This window comes from Primulina tabacum, chromosome 4, assembly GCF_025594145.1.
Source record: "Primulina tabacum isolate GXHZ01 chromosome 4, ASM2559414v2, whole genome shotgun sequence".
Classification (NCBI taxonomy): domain Eukaryota; kingdom Viridiplantae; phylum Streptophyta; class Magnoliopsida; order Lamiales; family Gesneriaceae; genus Primulina; species Primulina tabacum.
Window position 1 is genome coordinate 5,991,813 of NC_134553.1, and position 21,248 is coordinate 6,013,060.

Consider the following 21,248-nt stretch of genomic DNA (forward strand, 5'->3'; position numbering starts at 1 on the left):
TTTGATGTAACTAAGTCGGACCAAAACAATTTTTATAACATGTTAAAACTTAATATAGTAAATAATATTATCTTGTCATTGTCAAGTTTTGCCATTTGGTCCATTTTTTCATTGGTGAAGGATGCTTTCGAAGGAGGGAACCTCAGAGTTAGGAAAACCTTCATATATACTAGTAATCACATATACGTAAACTTTTATATATACTAGTAATTAAGTATACGCGATATGTCTAATATAATATTCATATTTTATAAATCGACGAATGAATAAAATTAAACTTTCTAGCATTAGAAAAAAAAATGAAAATAGAAGAAATAGAAATTATATGAAATGAAAGTTGAAGTATTTTGATGTTCATGACATGATATAACCGTTACCGGAGTAAAATTTAAAAGAGGATATATTTTTGATATTTTTTTCATTAATTGTTAGCATTAATTACTTTCTGGATCATATATGAAATTCGACTTTTATGTAACCAAGTCGAAGACCAAAACAGTTTCTATAACATGCTAAAACTTTATCAATTCTTCTCAATTTGTAAAATTTTATTCCACCCTTAGAACTATCTGTTTCTTTTAGACAGGATCCTATGTTTGGAAAACGCATATTTCAAATATGAGAAGGTTATTATATACCAATATTTTCAAATACTTTCAAAAGATAAAGTCACTCAGCTGCCCATGTTTTCTCTTCACAATATAAGCATTGTCTTCGACATCTGCACTCAAACAGTTCATCCGGTGCCTGCCACAGATGCCCATTGCTAAAGCCATGAATGAATACAAATTTAAAGGTACAAAAATAATCAATGACTTGGTTACACTGCTACTAACCATTCAAAGTGATCTTCACAGCAAATTGAATTTTGAATTATTGAAAGTCCAGATTCTTTCCTGAAAACAAAAATTCAGAAGGACTCAGGTTCAGAGCAAGAGTTAACGAGCGAGCAATTTGAGGGAAGGGGACTGGGAACAAAGAAACAAATCTTTAAACCCCAAAGAAATGGGATGCCGAGTCCGTACAACTTACCATGTTGCAGTGTAGACATCATAAAATTTTTCATACGCCTTGTTAAAACAGTAATGGCAAGCTAAAATATCTTTAATGTCAGTCACCCTGCATGTTGCTTTACAGCATTTGACCTATACCACATAAAATGCTCGTCATTCAAGTACTCAGAAAGTCAACAAGAATTTAAAGCATTAAATTCTCAATTGTTTGGAAGTAAATTTAGCAAAATGGACCAAAAGCATCATACAAAATGAAAAAAAGCCTTCTAATTTTTTTTCATTGTTTCAAAAAACCATCCAGAGTAGGCGAACAATTCAACTAAGCTAGCTGCATACAAATTGCAAGGAAACAAAAAACAAATCACGTTCCAGCAGGCTTGCAAGTAAGACAACCTTCAAAGTCGACTCAGAAACTAATATTTGAAAATTGAAACACTGGCCAACCATTCACATACTCCATTACCCCTTGTATGTTCTATTTCCATTAGCTGAATAAAATGGAAATTTTTATTCCCTCTCCAGAAACATTTTTAAATATCTGGAAACGAAATGAATTTCACCTTAGTTTCAATTTTTTTCCCAAAGATAAATTTTCACACCCGGTTTCACATTCCTCACACAATCAGCATTTCAATTGAATTGTCCATCACTCCTTGCAACAACTCTACTATTTAACTATCTTAATTCACTATGTAACGTGAAATCATTGAACCAACACATACATAATATGGCTTCTACAATAAAAATATGTTCTAAACGAACAAAACCAAATATACATCATTATTGCACCATATTAGGATCTTCATATACGTACCAAGAAAAAATTTATCTGCAAATGTGAACAGAAAATTTAAAAAATTAAGAGTCAACGACCACACAAACCCTTCCAACGCAATCCAATGATCTATCCTTTGCACCAAGTAATCACATTCACAATATAATATTCTGATTTCACTGTTAAACCATTAAAACCGGAGAACACATGTAAAATAATTTTACCAGACGCTTGAGTTTATACGAGTAGTATTGTTTGTGGGATGGATGGTCCCTAATATGTTCGTTCAAGTGGCCTGCACTGTAGATGTTCATGTGATCAGCTATTGCACACCTTCAAAGCGTGACAAGATAAAATAAAAACCAGAAAAAATGATGGTATCATTTATTCCATTCACTTCCCATTACCGAAAGCATGCCGGTCTCTAGAAAAAAACGCAGAAACTGTTTCGCATTAGAAGAGCTACCTAATTTGCATTCCATCTTGATTAATCAGTCCTAACAATAACAATGCGTAAAACTTTCTAATTTCATCGACAATACTGTTGAAACAGCATCAGCAATTATTTGTTAAATCATGGAAAATTTCCTTCCTTTTTATCATGAACCAAACCTACTGAACAATCGACATGTGAACAGCAGCAAAAAGGCAAAAATAAGTACTAAAATCAGTTGAGGCTATAATAATTAGATTAAGATGCCACTAATGCAGTTTGTATTTATTAGATTAAGTACTAAAAAATAACAGTCAGCTGAACAAAGGACAACCACCAAAATAAATTGCAAAAGCTATCTGATTTATTGTTTTGAATAAGACAGGGAATTTAAACAATAGTATTCTATTACCTGTCACAAAAGTTATTGTCGCAGAATAGGCATGTGGCTAGAGTTGCTGATTTACGACATGAGTTGCACTTTGCAGACAAGAAGTTTTTTCCAATTTGGCCGCATCTGCAGAGACAGAAAGATCGGAATGAGATAACACCTAGCCTGATCTTAATCATTTAATCACTTGTATAAGGTAGTGTTTGCAACAAATTTCGCTTTTAAATAAGTAATTAATTTTATATATTATGATCAAGTTAGAAAAAATGAAAAAATCAGAGGTGGACAATGTTTGAAAACAAAAGTAAAAAGCTGAAAATTAGAAGTAGCAAATTAGCATCCCATCAACTTTTTAATTCCAATTAAATTAAACAAAGCTAACATGGGTTTCAGAAACACACAACTGATTTTTTGAAGCCAAAAACCAAGAATCACTTTTTTAAAGTGATTGCAAGCACTCCCTAAGGCCCATATGTAAAAGTAAATTAATCAAGTCGTATTTAGGCACTTAAACAGATGGTTCAAATATTTCATCCCACACTATTTTCACAATCCCGCTGCAAAATCATCCCAGATTTCACCAGTGGAACTAACTTTCAAATAACCCCTCTCTGTCATTGCAATATTATGTGGTTAGTAGCACGCAATAAATACAACTTGTCCTGTACATATACATTAAAGAAAGTAAAATTTCTAGCTTGTGTTCTGCTTAGGGTCTATCAATCTGCATCTGCAGGACAAATAAAAAAATAAAATTAAACGAACAACATAGCCTTGAGAGCTGAAGCACAAAATGAAAGAAAGCAATGCCATTGAGGGACCTTTTGTATAAATCAAGAAGATCTCTTGGTATTGGATTAAATTTGTTCTGAACAAGCGCCTGTTAAGAAGAAAAAATTATATGACTAATATCCGTATAAACAAAAAGGAATTGAATAATACTCATGTCAATTTTATTTATTTTTTGAAATATTACATGTTTAAACAATCTGCCAGATGAACTAGATTCGAAATGAGATGCATTCGCCAAACAATCTTCTGCAAGGTGCCCAGGCTTTTGGCATTTCCAACTGCAACAGGAAAACAACATTCAGAAACAACTGCCAAAACATCTTCCTCATCCATTTACGAGATCACACTGATGGCATCATACCACCACACGATAATAACAGCAAACTAAGAAAACAAATGCATGAATCTTCTTACGATTGATAAAACAAATGTCATTCTGCAATTAAAGCTTTCAATGTTTTCTGCTAATAAATGATTAAAGTGTACCATTCATAACTACAAAGACCGGATTTCTTCTTAGACCAATGATTCTGATCATGATCCCATTCGCCTCCACCAGATTCAGGTACTTCAAATGTACTTCCATGAGCAGAAAATAATTCAACATGGAGTTGTCCACATAAGGGATCCTGGTAAAACAAATTTCAAGCGAAAATAAGATGGATAAAACAAAGCTATAATCACTGGAGCAAAAGAAGAACCTGGTGGAGTTCAATGCTTCTAAGAAGTTCAGCTTTGCAGTCCATGCTGCATACATCATCATCAGTCTACATCATTGCAATACAAAAGGAAAAATAAATTGTCAAAAACAGGCACAAATGTTATGTAAAATAAGACTTTAGATATCCCACCTCATTGCATATATACTCCCCATATTTCCCACATACAACACATGTGGGTTCTCCTGGTGTAGGATACCTCTGCTCACTTTGAATTTTGATTCGATCAATTTCCTCTGTACCTGAAGGAAGAGAACATATTGACTAGCTAGCCCAGAAGATCATAACAACAGGGGTTACCAAGCTAACAATAACAAAGTTAAAGCATAGAGTAACATTACCAGGTATAGGGAAGTACAGAATCTGCTCACTAGATTTCAGTCTATCTTCAAAAACAATAGTTTCTTGGTCATTTCCACATTCTGCAGAAGTACTTTTATCACCTGCATATACTGGTCTCGTTATTAACAGAAATTAATGCAGACATTGTTATTTGATATAGAAAAATAAAACAAAAAATCAACTTGAAGCTGGTTCTAGGAAACAAAAATATAAAAGATTAAATAGTGAAATAAAAGGATAAGTTAGGGAAAAGGGCCAGGAGAACTTTTTTGAAGGAGTCTTTAAACTTAAACAAACCACTTCACTTGAAAGAAGCAACGAGAAGATCACTTGAAGGAAGTCAGACCGAGCCTCAGTTACACAACTAAATACATGGACTAGATCATCGGGCCAATACAAAAGAAAAACATGAAAAAGATAATAAGTCTGATGCAGATGCAATAGTAAAATATGCCCTGATTTTTGCAAATGACAACCAGCTACAGCTTATATACAAAAAAATAAGTTTCCAGTTTTCGGTCCAGACATTAGCAATCACAAGTCAACTACATGCCTAAAATCAGAGGATACATTTCATGATGGTTATAAGCACAAAATAATATAACTACTTCCAAGGCAAAAGTGCAGTAAATTCACAAACACTGCAATTTATATAATTTTTAGGAAAGCTAAATGAATGCAACAAAACAAAAAATATTTAAAGACGAGATTAAACAAAACGAATCTTACTTTCATATCCCACCAAATTGAAAGATGAAATTGGATTTTCCTAAAACAAAACTAGTTATTAGAATGTAATTAACATACAAACAAACTAATCACTACAATAGAAAATAAATGAAGCTGCTATCCATTGAGAGTACCAACACATCTGCAGTTAACTCCTGATAAGTTTGTGAAGGACGTGCTTCCTTCCTGTTTAAAATTTAAATAAAAGAATGAGTGTATATCACTATAGAATAAAAAAAGATAGATTATAGGAATATGATCAATTAGTTTTGATTTGATAGGGGTGATATTTGATTTCTGACTTTTTGGAGTTTGTTGTATTCCTTGTACTCTATTTAAAAAGTGTATTGTAATTTGTACTCCCAGAAAGATGAAAAAAACCTGTTTCTCCTCTCAATTTTATATGGTAACAGAGTCGTAAGGTTCTTCCAGCTCATCTCATCTCATCGCACATTTCTTCTGATTTCTTCTAATCCCTCATGCTTTCATCATGCCCACTGAATCGTGCAAATCTTCCACCTCGTTCGATGACTTTGTGCCATCCGGTTATGTTGCTTCTCTTTCTGGAGGTGATCCCTCTTCATTCCAAATTACAGTCCACCGCCTCAATGGCCGCAATTATCTCCAGTGGGCACAATCTGTGAAGATCGTGGTTTGTGCCAGTGGCAAATTAGGGTATTTTACATGAGAACTCCATAGTTCTTGCTTGGCTGTGAATTCCATGGAGCCTCATGTTAGCTGTCACTATTTATGATTCAAAATGGCTAAATAAGTTTGGGACGTTGCTTGGATAATTACTCCGACCTAGGAAATGCTTCTCAAGTGTTTGAGATTCTGTCCAAGCTGAAGGAAATAAAACAAGGCTCCAACTCAGTCACACGACACTTTTCTGATTTGCAGGATTTATGGCAAGAATTAGACATTTTTCTTGAGAAAATGAAGACGTGTTGAATGCAGCATGAAACTTAGGTTCAATCTGGAAAAGAAAAAGGTTTTCGACTTTCTGGTAGGCCTCAACCGTGATCTGGACGATGACCGTGGGAGGCTGGTTGAACGGGATCCTTTCCCAGTCATTTGATGATGCTTTTACAGAGGTCAGCCGTGAAGAACTTCGACGCAAAGATATGCTCACTGATGTTGTGCCGCAATCTCTCTCTGCTCCTGAATCTTCTGTCATGGTTTCGCACATAAATCCAACTCAAGGTCAGCGCCAAAACAAACGGCCTTGGTGTGACCACTGTCATCGCCCAGCTCATACAAAGGACAAATGTTGGGAAATTCACGGCAAACTTGTAAACCGGCAGCCCGGAAAAAAATTTGATGGTCGTGGGTTGCACGCCCAATCTGCCCAAGAACAGCCAGCAAACTCCAACATTTCAGTTCCATTCACCAAAGAACAAATTGACCAGATTGAGGTATATTGTCGCCTCCTTCATCAGACATCACTTAATACATCCTCAAGTACCACTGTTGGCTCATGCTCCATTATCCAGTCTGGTAAAAACCATATTGTCGTTAGCTCTTGCTTAAATACGTCTTGGATTGTTGATTCCGGTGCCTCGGATCACATGACATGAGATCCTCGTATTTTTAGTTCATACACCTTATGTACAAAAATACAGCTGTTGACACGAGATCCTCGTATTTTTGGTTCATACACCTCATGTACAAAAAATACAGCTGTTAAACCAACAAAAACTCAACGACACAGATTTTGCCTTATTTGACATGCGTATCAGCGTGTTGTATTTGTGCCCGTATTTCAAAAAAAAGCTTAGAAGTATCCGTGCTACATAGCCCAAGCCATATATACTTACTACTCCATTCTCATTCATTCATCAAGATATATGGGGAGTTTCACAAATTCCAACTCATCATGGTAAATGATGGTTTCTAACATTCATTGACGATCACACTCGCATTACATAGGTTTATCTTATAATACCAAATCTGAAACTAGCACGATTTTTCAACATTTTCACACGATGATTCAAACAAAATTAGCTTAATACCCAGATTTGCGCTTTTCAAACTGTTAATGGTAAAGAGTATTTCAATACCATTATATCTTAAAGACAATGGTATTATTCACCAAAGCTCTTGTGTCGATACTCCACAACAAAATGGAGTATCTGAAAAGAAAATTGTCACCTGTTAGAAGTTTCTTGTGCCCTCATGTTTACCATGAATTCCAAAATAACTTTGGGGATGTTGTCCTAACTGCTACATATCTCATTAATCGCCTAAGCAATTGTCCTCTGATGTTAAGTTTCTACATATAGTACCTTTCCTATGAAAACTTTTGGGTGTACCACATTTGTTCATGTTCATGATCACAACCGGAACAATTTAGACCTTCGTTCTATAAAAGGAATCTTCTGTCGGTTATTTTCCTATTCAAAAAGGTTACCGTTGCTATTTCCCCCAGACTAGAAAAATGTTTGTCTCATGTGATGTTACATTCTTCGAAGACACGCCATTTTTTGCTCCAACTTCGCTTCAAGGGGGAAACTGATAAAGCTTGTTGGGATACCACAATCTTTCTTAGAATTATTTCAGACACACCTCCTTCCTATCCTGACCTTATCATGGTTAAACCTCAAATTGAACCCAATTCCCCGAAACATATTCCCATGTCAAAAAATAGGAGTCTCAACACCTAAAAATGAATTATGTGTCTACTCAAGACAGATAATATCTAAGGTAAATACAGATATTGTGGATCCTACGCACAGCTGATAAGCACGAATTTTATAGCGTTTTAGGGACTTTATTTTGTCGTATTCGTGCTTATCTAGTATTTTTATTCTGAGTTTTGCGCGTTATTCGTTTTATTATTGCTATTTGCAGGTTTGACCGAAAGATGATTAAAGCCAACGAAAGGGAAAGAAAGTCAAGTTTCGCGATGCCATGTCAGAAATACCCGAAAAAATAGAAAAATAGCACAAAGAAGTATCCGGACCCCTACACGGACCCCGTGTAAGGGTCCGTGTCTTAGAAGCCCAAGGAAGACTTTCACAGAGCCTACACGGACCCCATGACGGACCTCTACACGGGGTCGTGTCCAGTGTTTTCTCGGAAAGAATTTTACAGTGCCTACACGGACCCCTACCCTGATGTATACACGGGGTCTGTGTCCCTCATATCAAATTCGGATTTGGCGAAGATTTTTGGAGATTTGGAGAGAAGATAGAAAATCAAGCTCGAAAATAAAAGATAGGAAGAGATTTTTGAGGAAGGATTCAGACTTTTGGGAACGTGGACAACGCCTTGGAGACTGGGAGAGAAAATTGCAAAGAAGACGGCGACGGCTTGGGAGAAACGAGAGAAAACCGCACTTCACACGCAAGATTCGCGCACCATCGCTGAGATTTTCTCCTCTCTTGTTTTCTTATTCTTATTCATGAATTCGAATATTAGATTTTCTTCTAGTTTTGAATTTATGGAGTAGTTTTTCTTGTGATCGGGACCACGACAGTAACAAAACTTTTGATTCTGTTCATTCATTGGATTATTTGATTTATGAATTAATTTTATGTTATTGATTAATGTTTATGTAATTTTCGTGATTTTAATCTGGCCAATTATTTGCATTTTTGTTGTTCGATCTTGACTCGAAAGAGAATAGATTGAATTTAGCTTCAAAAATATTAATCAACACACGGTTAAACCGACTAGAAATAGTATTCGGTTTCAATGTGCGATTTTAGGCGACAGCTGTGATTCCATCGTTGAATAATGCGTTTTTGTTTAATTAAATTCAATCAGAAATAATTGGACTGTTAAATGAAAATATGATTATAAATGCCAGAAATAGATTTATAGTTAATTTAGGGAATTTCATCGTGATATCAATAATCTGTGGTTAATTAATTCCAATGCGTGACAATAATCAAAGTTTGGACCGTTGTGTGTTCCCGGTCATTTTATTGAATTTGAAAATTTCCCAAGTTTCAATCTGTTCTGCTCATTCGCTCTTAGTCATTAATTTAGTATAATTAAATTTAATTGAACTAGTTTAAATTATCATCAAATCATTTGTCATTGTTTGCCTAGATTAAATCAAATAATTTAAATCTTAGCAGTTAAATAATAGTCTCTGTGGGATCGATACTTGGACTTGTCGTCCATTTACTATAACTTGACCTAGTCCGCTTGCTAGATTTATTCCCAACCGAAATAGTCGGTCAAGTTTTTGGCGCCGTTGCCGGGGACTATCTGTTTAATATTAGGATAAATTATTTATTTGAGACTAGGCATTTATTCTTAGTTCTTATTTTATTTTAAAAATTTTAGCATTTTAATTAATTTTGTTTCAATTTTTACACTCTTTAGGAGTTTGAATTGTGTACTTGAAGTCGGTTTAACCGTGTGTTGATTAATATTTTTGAATCTAAATTCAATCTATTCTCTTTCGAGTTAAGATCGAGCAACAAACATGCAAATAATTGGCCGGATTAAAAGCACGAAAATTACACAAACATTAATCAATAACATAAAATTAATTCATAAATCAAATAATCCAATTAATGAACAGAATCAAAAGTTTGTTCCTGTCGTGATCCCGATCACAAGAAAAACTACTCCATAAATTCAAAACTAGAAGAAAATCTAATATTCGAATTCATGAATAAGAATAAGAAAACAAGAGAGGAGAAAATCTCAGCGATGGTGCACGAATCTTGCGTGTGAAGTGCGATTTTCTCTCGAGCCGTTCGCCGTCTTCTTTGCAATTTTCTCTCCTAGTCTCCAAGGCGTTGTCCACGTTCCCAAAAGTCTGAATCCTTCCTCAAAAATCTCTTCCTATCTTTTATTTTCGAGCTTGATTTTCTATCTTCTCTCCAAATCTCCAAAAATCTTCGCCAAATCCGAATTTGATATGAGGGACACGGACCCCGTGTATACATCAGGGTAGGGGTCCGTGTAGGCACTGTAAAATTCTTTCCGAGAAAACACTGGACACGGTCCCCGTGTAGAGATCTGTCTTGGGGTCCGAGTAGGGGTCCGGATACTTCTTTGTGCTATTTTTCTATTTTTCCGGGTATTTCTGACATGACATCGCGAAGCTTGACTTTCTTTACCTTTCGTTGGCTTTAATCATCTTTCGGTCAAACCTGCAAATAGCAATAATAAAACGAATAAAGCGCAAAACTCGGAATAAAAACACCAGATAAGCACGAATACGACAAAATAAAGTCCCTAAAACGCTATAAAATTCGTGCTTATCAACTCCCCCACACTTAACCTTTGTTCGTCCTCGAACAAATCAGACACGAAATAAAGATGAGAAATATCTTAGATTCAGAACTCAAGTAGTACAAACAAAACTTCTCAATTTGTCAAATTTTATCACCTCCGGTCAAAAGATCATGCTTCGAATATCACAAGATTCGTGTTCATCGCAATTAAAGATTCAAACATTACCCAGTAAAGATCAACAGAATGAGATGTGTGTAGTGTGCAAGTCAGAACTCGTACTCATCAACAGCTACTTGGTTTCAGGATCACTTATATTCGAATGATTTCTTTTTTTTTTGAAACGTCCCATATGCTCGACTTTCATACCCCCCTCTACTAAATGTTGAACGATAATGACTTGGTTAATATGTCTTTTTAAGCTTATAACGTAAGGCCAAGGCTCACGGCTACAATAGAAGGCATGAGAATCAAAAGTGAGAGAGAATAAACATATTCCTGTAGTGCATTCATTCAACTTTTAACTTGCCACCAATTATTGTATTTTCATCATCTTTAGAGCTCTATCATCTCCTTTCTTTTTCATTTTCCTCCATCTTTCACCCACAGCTTTTTTGGGTGTTTTCAATACACTTTTCCTCTTTTCTTCTCATTTTCTTTTTTTCAATAATGATTCATCGACACCTTCAAACAAATTTTTTTTCAACTCATTGGAGTATCTTGAACATTTCAATGTGTACAGGAGGTTTATTTCTCTCAAACGTAGGTAGGAAAAAGTGTATAGGCTAAAATTCAGGTGGTTGATGTAGGACATTGAATAAATTAGGAATGGGGTCTAATTGTGTGTCATTGACACACACCATTCGATTTTTACAGGCTCAAGAAGGGTTACTAGAGATAATAAATGATGTATCGGATAGGCTTGAAAGGCTCAAACAGTCCAAAGATCGCCTAAATCATCCCTAAGTCATCATCGTTCGTATTTTCGCTTTGAGTACTAATCAGACGAGTTCTAGGTGTTTCTTTTTTAAGTTCACATTGCACCAATTTACCATTAATGAGCAAAAGTATGACCACGTGCATGGAATGAAATGTCAATACAAAACTGGTTCATGTCTGACTCTCTCCTTGAAACTACGACTCCTCTCATTCAATACTAGTCATGAAACAGTTTCTCGGGTGATCCAAAATCTAACAGATTAATCCGGTTATCAAGTAAAACAAGATTTCTTTCTCGAGATATAGTCTCATCCTACGTGAAAAGTGTTGTTAAGTGTTGTGCAACGATGTGTAACAAAATTGACCCACCCCTACACTTTGAAATCGACACTGCCCTCAGTGTAAAGCGATAATGAATTAGCAAGACACTTAAAACAAACACACTTCCCTAGAAATCATCAACTCCTGAAAAGAACGACATCGAATACACAAAGAAACGTAAAAAGGAATAGGAAAAGCACTCAAATAAATCCAAAAGAGAGTAATCATAAAGAATTTGTCCCATAAAATCAAATACAACATAGGAATGAAATGCACAAAGTGAGAAAACTGATGTAATCCTCCACAATTCCTAACATAAAGAAGCGAACTACTCATCATCTGAACCTACGTCCAAATCCTCAAGGTCATCGAGCGTCGATCTGTCGAAAGGTGGCGCATAGATATCATCGAAAAATGACTACGTCCTGGCATAGTGCTCGAGTCGAGCCAATCGGGTGCGCAAGTCGTCCATGCAATCAAATATGGCCGAGAATACCTGACGAGTACCTCTCGGGGCGCGCTGTCGTGGGGGCAAACCAACTTGAGGTCCTGCTCGGGCATCCAATGCTGCCTCTTCCTCCACTCGATCTTCCCAGGCTCGCTCATCAGCTGTAGGGGGAGGCACTGGTGGGTCACGGGGATGTGGACTGATATGGTGACTCCTGGGATTTCTGTACCACGCACCTTGCCTGAAAATGAAGTACATGCCCTGCATGGCTTAGGGTGAGAGCATCTGTGTAGAGGTGGGGAGGAAGGAAGTCTCACCAGTGAGATCGATACCGTGGGCCGCCAAAATCCGGGAGATGACGATAGGAAAGGAGGCATATGGCATCCTATTCTTCGTGGGATCAATATGGGCGACTGAACGCATATAGAAGATCATGATTGACGCCACCGGAATAGTACGAATGGCCCCCAATCCATTCAACATCTTATCTACAATATAAAGATCCATATGGCGGACCTCATTGTTTCCGGCCTTCTTCAGAATGATGTTGGCTCCCGTGAAGTAGCAGATTAGGCGATCGAGCAGCGGGAGGGACGTCGGAAGGACGCTGGTGCGGGAGCCGGTTTGGGATGTGAAATAGTTTAGACGGCTTCGCGCATGAGGGATCCGGAAAGTGATGTCTGAAAGGAAAAGATCCAACTGATTGTAGACTACCGGAGGGCCTTCATTGGGGACATTCAAAATAGCAGCCAGGGAAGCGCGTTGGTTAACTCAACAGTAACCCCTTTGACGTACGTACGGATATGCGGCATCCAGCCTTGTCTTTTTCCTCGAAATTTGCGTAGAATTGCCAGACCAAATCGGGGTAATAGGGGCCGGCGATGTCCAGAAGAGGTCCCCAACCAAATTTATCGGACTCTGCCCTGAGTGGCACTTCGTGGTCAATCCGTGGATGAATAGAACGTTCCACAATGACTGAGTTCTCATGAAGCGCCGAGTACCACTCGAAATTTTCTCGGCTGGTGAACCTAGTGGAATCAATTGCTAATCTGGCGGAACCAGAAGAGGAGGCGGCACCTCCTCGCGCGCACTTACTACTCTGTTTGCGAGGAGGCAATTCCACTCAAGCAAATCACCCCAACAATTCAATCACAACAATCCAACAATTTATCACAAACAGTCCGAACATTGATTATAGGGAAACATTAGCCCCAGTCGCCAAACTATATATAGTAAACATCCTTCTATCCTTGGATGTCAATCTTGATTTGCCGTTACATCAACTCGATATAAAAATGCTTTTTTTAATGGTGAATTTGAAAAGAAAGTTCATATGAGTCAACTTCCAAGGTTTGAAAAAAAATAGTCAATAAGACTGTAAACTTAACTAGTCTTTTTATGGGTTGTAACAGTCACCATGCGCCTGATTTGACAATTTCTCAAAAGCTATCAATTGGATACAACCAGGGGGAAGCTGACAATACACTATTTGTCAAACATTCTGAAAAAAAAATATCATAACTCTAATTGTATATGTTGATGATATTATTATCACTGAAAATGACAATCAAGAAATGGAGGATGCCAAACAGATAATGGCTGGGGAATTCGAAGTCAAAGACCTTTGAGCACTAAAATACTTCATAGGGATGGAGATTGCAAGAAATAAGAAACCCATTCAGTTTCCCAAAGGAAGTACACAATAGACTTATTGGAAAAGATAGGTACGCTTGGTTGCAAACCAAGAATGACACACGTTGAATCGGGAAATAAAAGGAAGATGCTCAAGGGAAAAACAGTAGATGTTGGAATATATTGTCTGGTTGAGAGGCTTATCTATATATAAATTTCGTATTAAAAATTAAAAATTGTGGGGATATAAATATATTGTAGAAATATATATACATATTTATGTAAATATATACAATGTACAACTTCATAGCAGTGATTTAAAAAGCCCAAAAAATTTCAATTTTTTTTTTGCCGAAATGAATCCGAAAAACGTGTCCTCGGCGTGTCCAAAACATATCTGATTGGTCAACTCTAAAAAATTTAACGACGTGGATTTTACCGTATCCGACATGTGTATCCGCGTCCGATACTTCAAAAATAAATTAAGGTGTCCGTACTACATAGATCTTGAGGTATCTGAAATAAACCCCTAGGAGTCTCTTGTTCTTGGCAAAGAATGATGATTGAAATGTTAGTGCATTCGTTAATGCAGATTGGGTAGGTGTTGATGATAGAAAATCCACATCAAGATGTTCTACAAAAGTTTGGGGAAATCTTATAACTTGGCGCAGCAAGAAACAATCAGCGGTGACAAGAAGTAGTGTATAGTCTGAATTCCGAGAAATGGTACGAGGAGTACGAGAGCTTGTATGGATTAGGAGAGTGTTGAAAGAATTAAAAATGGAAGGTCATGTGCTTCTCTATTGTGACAATACATTGACAATCAGCATAGCTCAGAATAATGTCCACAATGACATAACAAAACATGTTGAAGTACATATACACTTCATCAATGAAAAACTCGATCGAGGAATTTTTAGTATTGAACATGTGACTACATCTCATCAACTTCTTGATTTACTCACAAATGGACTATCGGAATTCACTCATGATTTTCTTGTTGGCAAGCTTGGACTCATCAATATCTACCGCCAAGCTTGACGGAGAGTGTAGAATAAAATAAATAGATTATATGAATATTTTATATTACTTGATATCAATTAGTTTTGATTTGGTAGGATAATTTAATATTTTAAATTAGGTAAGATGATATTTGATCTGATTTTTTGGAGTTTGTTATGTCCATTGTACTCTATTTAAAAACTGTATTGTATTCTCAAAATGATATTGGAAATACGTTTCTCCTTTCAATTTTATAATTACACACACTATAAATGTCCAAAAGAAAAAAAGATATAACAAGCGAAACAACTTATTCCTTATGTATCAGATTGCTCTTTAGAGTATTCAAATCAAATGTTGTGAGTTCGTCCAATACATAACAAGACTTACATCACTAGCTTGTCAACAATTTATAACGTCGCCTACATTAGTCAGGGAAATAGCATTTACCACCTTCTAAAATCCAAAAAAGCACAAAATCCCTACCTAAAAACAATGGGCTTTTAAAACCCAATGTTTTTTAAAAAAATCAAGCACATTTACCCCATTTGCAAGGGGTTTTATCTAATCTAATTTCTAAAAGAGCACAGGTTTTAAAGGCTCATTAACCTTATATAGGAGGTTCTATTCTTTTTTGAGTTTTCACAGGTTACTGGATGCAATTGACCAACATTAGTCATGAAGCTTAGAATCATAAAGAATTTGTCCCATAAAATCAAATACAACATAGGAATGAAATGCACAAAGTGAGAAAACTGATGTAATCCTCCACAATTCCTAACATAAAGAAGCGAACTACTCATCATCTGAACCTACGTCCAAATCCTCAAGGTCATCGAGCGTCGATCTGTCGAAAGGTGGCGCATAGATATCATCGGAAAATGACTACGTCCTGGCATAGTGCTCGAGTCGAGCCAATCGGGTGCGCAAGTCGTCCATGCAATCAAATATGGCCGAGAATACCTGACGAGTACCTCTCGGGGCGCGCTGTCGTGGGGGCAAACCAACTTGAGGTCCTGCTCGGGCATCCAATGCTGCCTCTTCCTCCACTCGATCTTCCCAGGCTCGCTCATCAGCTGTAGGGGGAGGCACTGGTGGGTCACGGGGATGTGGACTGATATGGTGACTCCTGGGATTTCTGTACCACGCACCTTGCCTGAAAATGAAGTACATGCCCTGCATGGCTTAGGGTGAGAGCATCTGTGTAGAGGTGGGGAGGAAGGAAGTCTCACCAGTGAGATCGATACCGTGGGCCGCCAAAATCCGGGAGATGACGATAGGAAAGGAGGCATATGGCATCCTATTCTTCGTGGGATCAATATGGGCGACTGAACGCATATAGAAGATCATGATTGACGCCACCGGAATAGTACGAATGGCCCCCAATCCATTCAACATCTTATCTACAATATAAAGATCCATATGGCGGACCTCATTGTTTCCGGCCTTCTTCAGAATGATGTTGGCTCCCGTGAAGTAGCAGATTAGGCGATCGAGCAGCGGGAGGGACGTCGGAAGGACGCTGGTGCGGGAGCCGGTTTGGGATGTGAAATAGTTTAGACGGCTTCGCGCATGAGGGATCCGGAAAGTGATGTCTGAAAGGAAAAGATCCAACTGATTGTAGACTACCGGAGGGCCTTCATTGGGGACATTCAAAATAGCAGCCAGGGAAGCGCGTTGGTTAACTCAACAGTAACCCCTTTGACGTACGTACGGATATGCGGCATCCAGCCTTGTCTTTTTCCTCGAAATTTGCGTAGAATTGCCAGACCAAATCGGGGTAATAGGGGCCGGCGATGTCCAGAAGAGGTCCCCAACCAAATTTATCGGACTCTGCCCTGAGTGGCACTTCGTGGTCAATCCGTGGATGAATAGAACGTTCCACAATGACTGAGTTCTCATGAAGCGCCGAGTACCACTCGAAATTTTCTCGGCTGGTGAACCTAGTGGAATCAATTGCTAATCTGGCGGAACCAGAAGAGGAGGCGGCACCTCCTCGCGCGCACTTACTACTCTGTTTGCGAGGAGGCAATTCCACTCAAGCAAATCACCCCAACAATTCAATCACAACAATCCAACAATTTATCACAAACAGTCCGAACATTGATTATAGGGAAACATTAGCCCCAGTCGCCAAACTATATATAGTAAACATCCTTCTATCCTTGGATGTCAATCTTGATTTGCCGTTACATCAACTCGATATAAAAATGCTTTTTTTAATGGTGAATTTGAAAAGAAAGTTCATATGAGTCAACTTCCAAGGTTTGAAAAAAAATAGTCAATAAGACTGTAAACTTAACTAGTCTTTTTATGGGTTGTAACAGTCACCATGCGCCTGATTTGACAATTTCTCAAAAGCTATCAATTGGATACAACCAGGGGGAAGCTGACAATACACTATTTGTCAAACATTCTGAAAAAAAAATATCATAACTCTAATTGTATATGTTGATGATATTATTATCACTGAAAATGACAATCAAGAAATGGAGGATGCCAAACAGATAATGGCTGGGGAATTCGAAGTCAAAGACCTTTGAGCACTAAAATACTTCATAGGGATGGAGATTGCAAGAAATAAGAAACCCATTCAGTTTCCCAAAGGAAGTACACAATAGACTTATTGGAAAAGATAGGTACGCTTGGTTGCAAACCAAGAATGACACACGTTGAATCGGGAAATAAAAGGAAGATGCTCAAGGGAAAAACAGTAGATGTTGGAATATATTGTCTGGTTGAGAGGCTTATCTATATATAAATTTCGTATTAAAAATTAAAAATTGTGGGGATATAAATATATTGTAGAAATATATATACATATTTATGTAAATATATACAATGTACAACTTCATAGCAGTGATTTAAAAAGCCCAAAAAATTTCAATTTTTTTTTTGCCGAAATGAATCCGAAAAACGTGTCCTCGGCGTGTCCAAAACATATCTGATTGGTCAACTCTAAAAAATTTAACGACGTGGATTTTACCGTATCCGGCATGTGTATCCGCGTCCGATACTTCAAAAATAAATTAAGGTGTCCGTACTACATAGATCTTGAGGTATCTGAAATAAACCCCTAGGAGTCTCTTGTTCTTGGCAAAGAATGATGATTGAAATGTTAGTGCATTCGTTAATGCAGATTGGGTAGGTGTTGATGATAGAAAATCCACATCAAGATGTTCTACAAAAGTTTGGGGAAATCTTATAACTTGGCGCAGCAAGAAACAATCAGCGGTGACAAGAAGTAGTGTATAGTCTGAATTCCGAGAAATGGTACGAGGAGTACGAGAGCTTGTATGGATTAGGAGAGTGTTGAAAGAATTAAAAATGGAAGGTCATGTGCTTCTCTATTGTGACAATACATTGACAATCAGCATAGCTCAGAATAATGTCCACAATGACATAACAAAACATGTTGAAGTACATATACACTTCATCAATGAAAAACTCGATCGAGGAATTTTTAGTATTGAACATGTGACTACATCTCATCAACTTCTTGATTTACTCACAAATGGACTATCGGAATTCACTCATGATTTTCTTGTTGGCAAGCTTGGACTCATCAATATCTACCGCCAAGCTTGACGGAGAGTGTAGAATAAAATAAATAGATTATATGAATATTTTATATTACTTGATATCAATTAGTTTTGATTTGGTAGGATAATTTAATATTTTAAATTAGGTAAGATGATATTTGATCTGATTTTTTGGAGTTTGTTATGTCCATTGTACTCTATTTAAAAACTGTATTGTATTCTCAAAATGATATTGGAAATACGTTTCTCCTTTCAATTTTATAATTACACACACTATAAATGTCCAAAAGAAAAAAAGATATAACAAGCGAAACAACTTATTCCTTATGTATCAGATTGCTCTTTAGAGTATTCAAATCAAATGTTGTGAGTTCGTCCAATACATAACAAGACTTACATCACTAGCTTGTCAACAATTTATAACGTCGCCTACATTAGTCAGGGAAATAGCATTTACCACCTTCTAAAATCCAAAAAAGCACAAAATCCCTACCTAAAAACAATGGGCTTTTAAAACCCAATGTTTTTTAAAAAAATCAAGCACATTTACCCCATTTGCAAGGGGTTTTATCTAATCTAATTTCTAAAAGAGCACAGGTTTTAAAGGCTCATTAACCTTATATAGGAGGTTCTATTCTTTTTTGAGTTTTCACAGGTTACTGGATGCAATTGACCAACATTAGTCATGAAGCTTAGAAGTTCTTCGTCGCATACTTACAAGAAGTATATAAAGTAAAAGGAGCACATTTTATTCCAAATGGATGTCAAGAATTCGCTCATGTCCTGTGATATGTTATGTGAAGCTAGCGCTTGAGAATAGCGAGGATAATAAAAATCCAAAGTATCCGGCCTCCAGAACGAGATGTTCTCATCAATATTAAACAGCAGTTTATTAAATATGTTAAAAACAACGACAGCGATAAAAAAAACATTTAACGGAGTAAAATATATTGAAGTTCGTTATTTTTAATTCCGACCATATTAAATCGTAACTTTAAGAAAATAGAGCAAATTTCAAAGCCAAATTTGTGGAATATTCATATGTGCTTTACTTCCTATGAATTCGCAGGTAACCCCACACCATGAGAAAACCAACTATAAGAATTTCCCCCAACTATAAGAAGGTACACCTAAAAAAGTCACAAATACTTCACCTCAGCTTTTTAATATATTCCTGGTGAGACATGGGCCCGTCACACTCTTCTGCTTCATTCTTTTGATCCACCGGCACTGGCTTCCGCTTCTGTCGGTGTTTGGGTTTCACGGCGATGGCTGGTTCATCAACTGTCGCATTTCCGGTTACGATATTGTAAGCTGTTGAAGGAAAAATAATAAAATATCATCAAAAAATAATCATAAAGCGTATGATGATTGAAGGAGAGGGACAGAGAATAGAATACCCCTGAGATTTTGAAGAACGGAGTTGAGATTGAATTGCTTATTGTATGCGTACGAAGGGTTTTTGTAGAAATTGCTTCTCGTCCCCATTTTGTCTCCCGAAAATTACATGAAAATAAACAATAAATAGTTCTCGGATGTGAAGGATACCGTTAGCCACACTTCTTACCACCGTTGAAAATACACGAGCACGTCTTTAGTTATTAATCTTGCATGCGATTAATCTTACCGATATTCACAATAAAAAATAATATTTTTAATATAAAAAATAATATTTTTTTATAGATGACCCAAATAAGAGATATGTATAACAAAATACGACATGTGAGACTTTCTCACACAATTTTTTGCCAAAATATATATAATGACATGTTTTTTTCGAATAAAAATCAATACGAACCATTAAAAAAATATGAAATTAATAATATTTGTATCTTCTAATTATATATTACATTATATTAATTGAATTATATAAATTTATTATTTAATTTTATAGGTGTAATTATATGATTATAAAATTTTATATATCAAACTACCGAGTATGTTCATTAACTGAACCAGTTATATATAAAATGTCTTGATAATAAGTCATTTTTTTTAATATACTTAGCTGTTAACAAAAATAATAGAACGCAAGTAAGGAAATGATATATTTAATATGTGAAAAGTTACAATTAAATCTAAATTAATCAAATAACTATTTATCAAATTATAAATATGTATTTCATAAATAGCCATTTCATAATGAATAGTTTAGAGAATGAGATTATATTTAATTTTTTGTTTAGCAAGTTATTAATTTATTATCAAATTATGTAAGGTAGCGAGGTGCAAAGAGTAAAGGAAATATCCGCCCATTTAAATCCCAACGATCCTATATCTTATTCTTCCCAAGGTAATTAAGAACCTGTCCTTAATCATATAATATAAGCATCAAGGATACAGACTACAGAGCCACTTCAAGGCACTGTTTCACTCAGCTCCAAGCTAGGAAGCAAGTCATGCGAGCCAGTTTCCGAGCCTCTAGAACCGAAACAGATAAATTTCGCCGTGTGTTTGAAATTTTCGAACTCGAGCCAATTGCAAATATATCTGAAATTTTTATCAGACAAAATTCAAATCATAATTATTTTGTTGAATGATCCGAGAACTTTAATATTTTATAAATGTTAAAATTACACAGCATTGAGCACGAATATCAGTTTTTTTTTTGCTTATTAGAGATCAAAATTAAATTTAAACATGGCTAACGATTTCGATCTTTAAGTTGAGCAGAACTCAAGCTCGAAACAGTTTATTTTTGAGCCCTGAGCTGGCTAAAAATCTCAAGTCAGGGCTCTAATATTTGGAAAAAAAAAAGGCTACATTCAACTAGATTAAATTCATTCGCACCCCTAATCTGAAAGAGAGTAAATATACTCTTCTTCTGTTATCGCTGAAGATGGCTACATTCAACTAGATTAAGTTCACATCTGCTTGTGCACGACACTCGGCTAAATCCAAGAGTTGAGAACCTACTCACACGATACTAAACTCTGAGCTGCTCTTCCAACCTTAATTCACATGGAACTAGACT

The 21,248-nt window shown here is 36.4% G+C and overlaps 1 protein-coding gene across 4 annotated transcripts; it reads right to left on the minus strand.

The window, feature by feature from the left end:
• Positions 1-514: 514 nt before the first annotated feature.
• Positions 515-19,827, minus strand: LOC142542803 (uncharacterized). Of its 4 annotated transcripts, none has more exons than XM_075649633.1 (15): positions 19,675-19,827; positions 19,429-19,588; positions 5,329-5,380; positions 5,195-5,234; positions 4,465-4,566; positions 4,256-4,365; positions 4,106-4,171; positions 3,891-4,015; positions 3,589-3,682; positions 3,434-3,492; positions 2,634-2,738; positions 2,013-2,121; positions 1,033-1,145; positions 837-896; positions 515-766 (listed from the first exon to the last, which is right to left on the minus strand). In XM_075649633.1, the coding sequence occupies exons 1-15, from the start codon at positions 19,760-19,762 to the stop codon at positions 670-672; spliced, it is 1,380 nt and encodes a 459-aa protein (XP_075505748.1). In that variant the 5' UTR covers positions 19,763-19,827; the 3' UTR covers positions 515-669. The 4 variants fall into 4 exon arrangements, with proteins under 4 accessions (XP_075505748.1, XP_075505747.1, XP_075505745.1 ...); XM_075649632.1 differs by having other exon boundaries at positions 515-747; positions 3,891-4,033; XM_075649630.1 differs by having other exon boundaries at positions 517-766; positions 3,891-4,033.
• Positions 19,828-21,248: the final 1,421 nt, after the last annotated feature.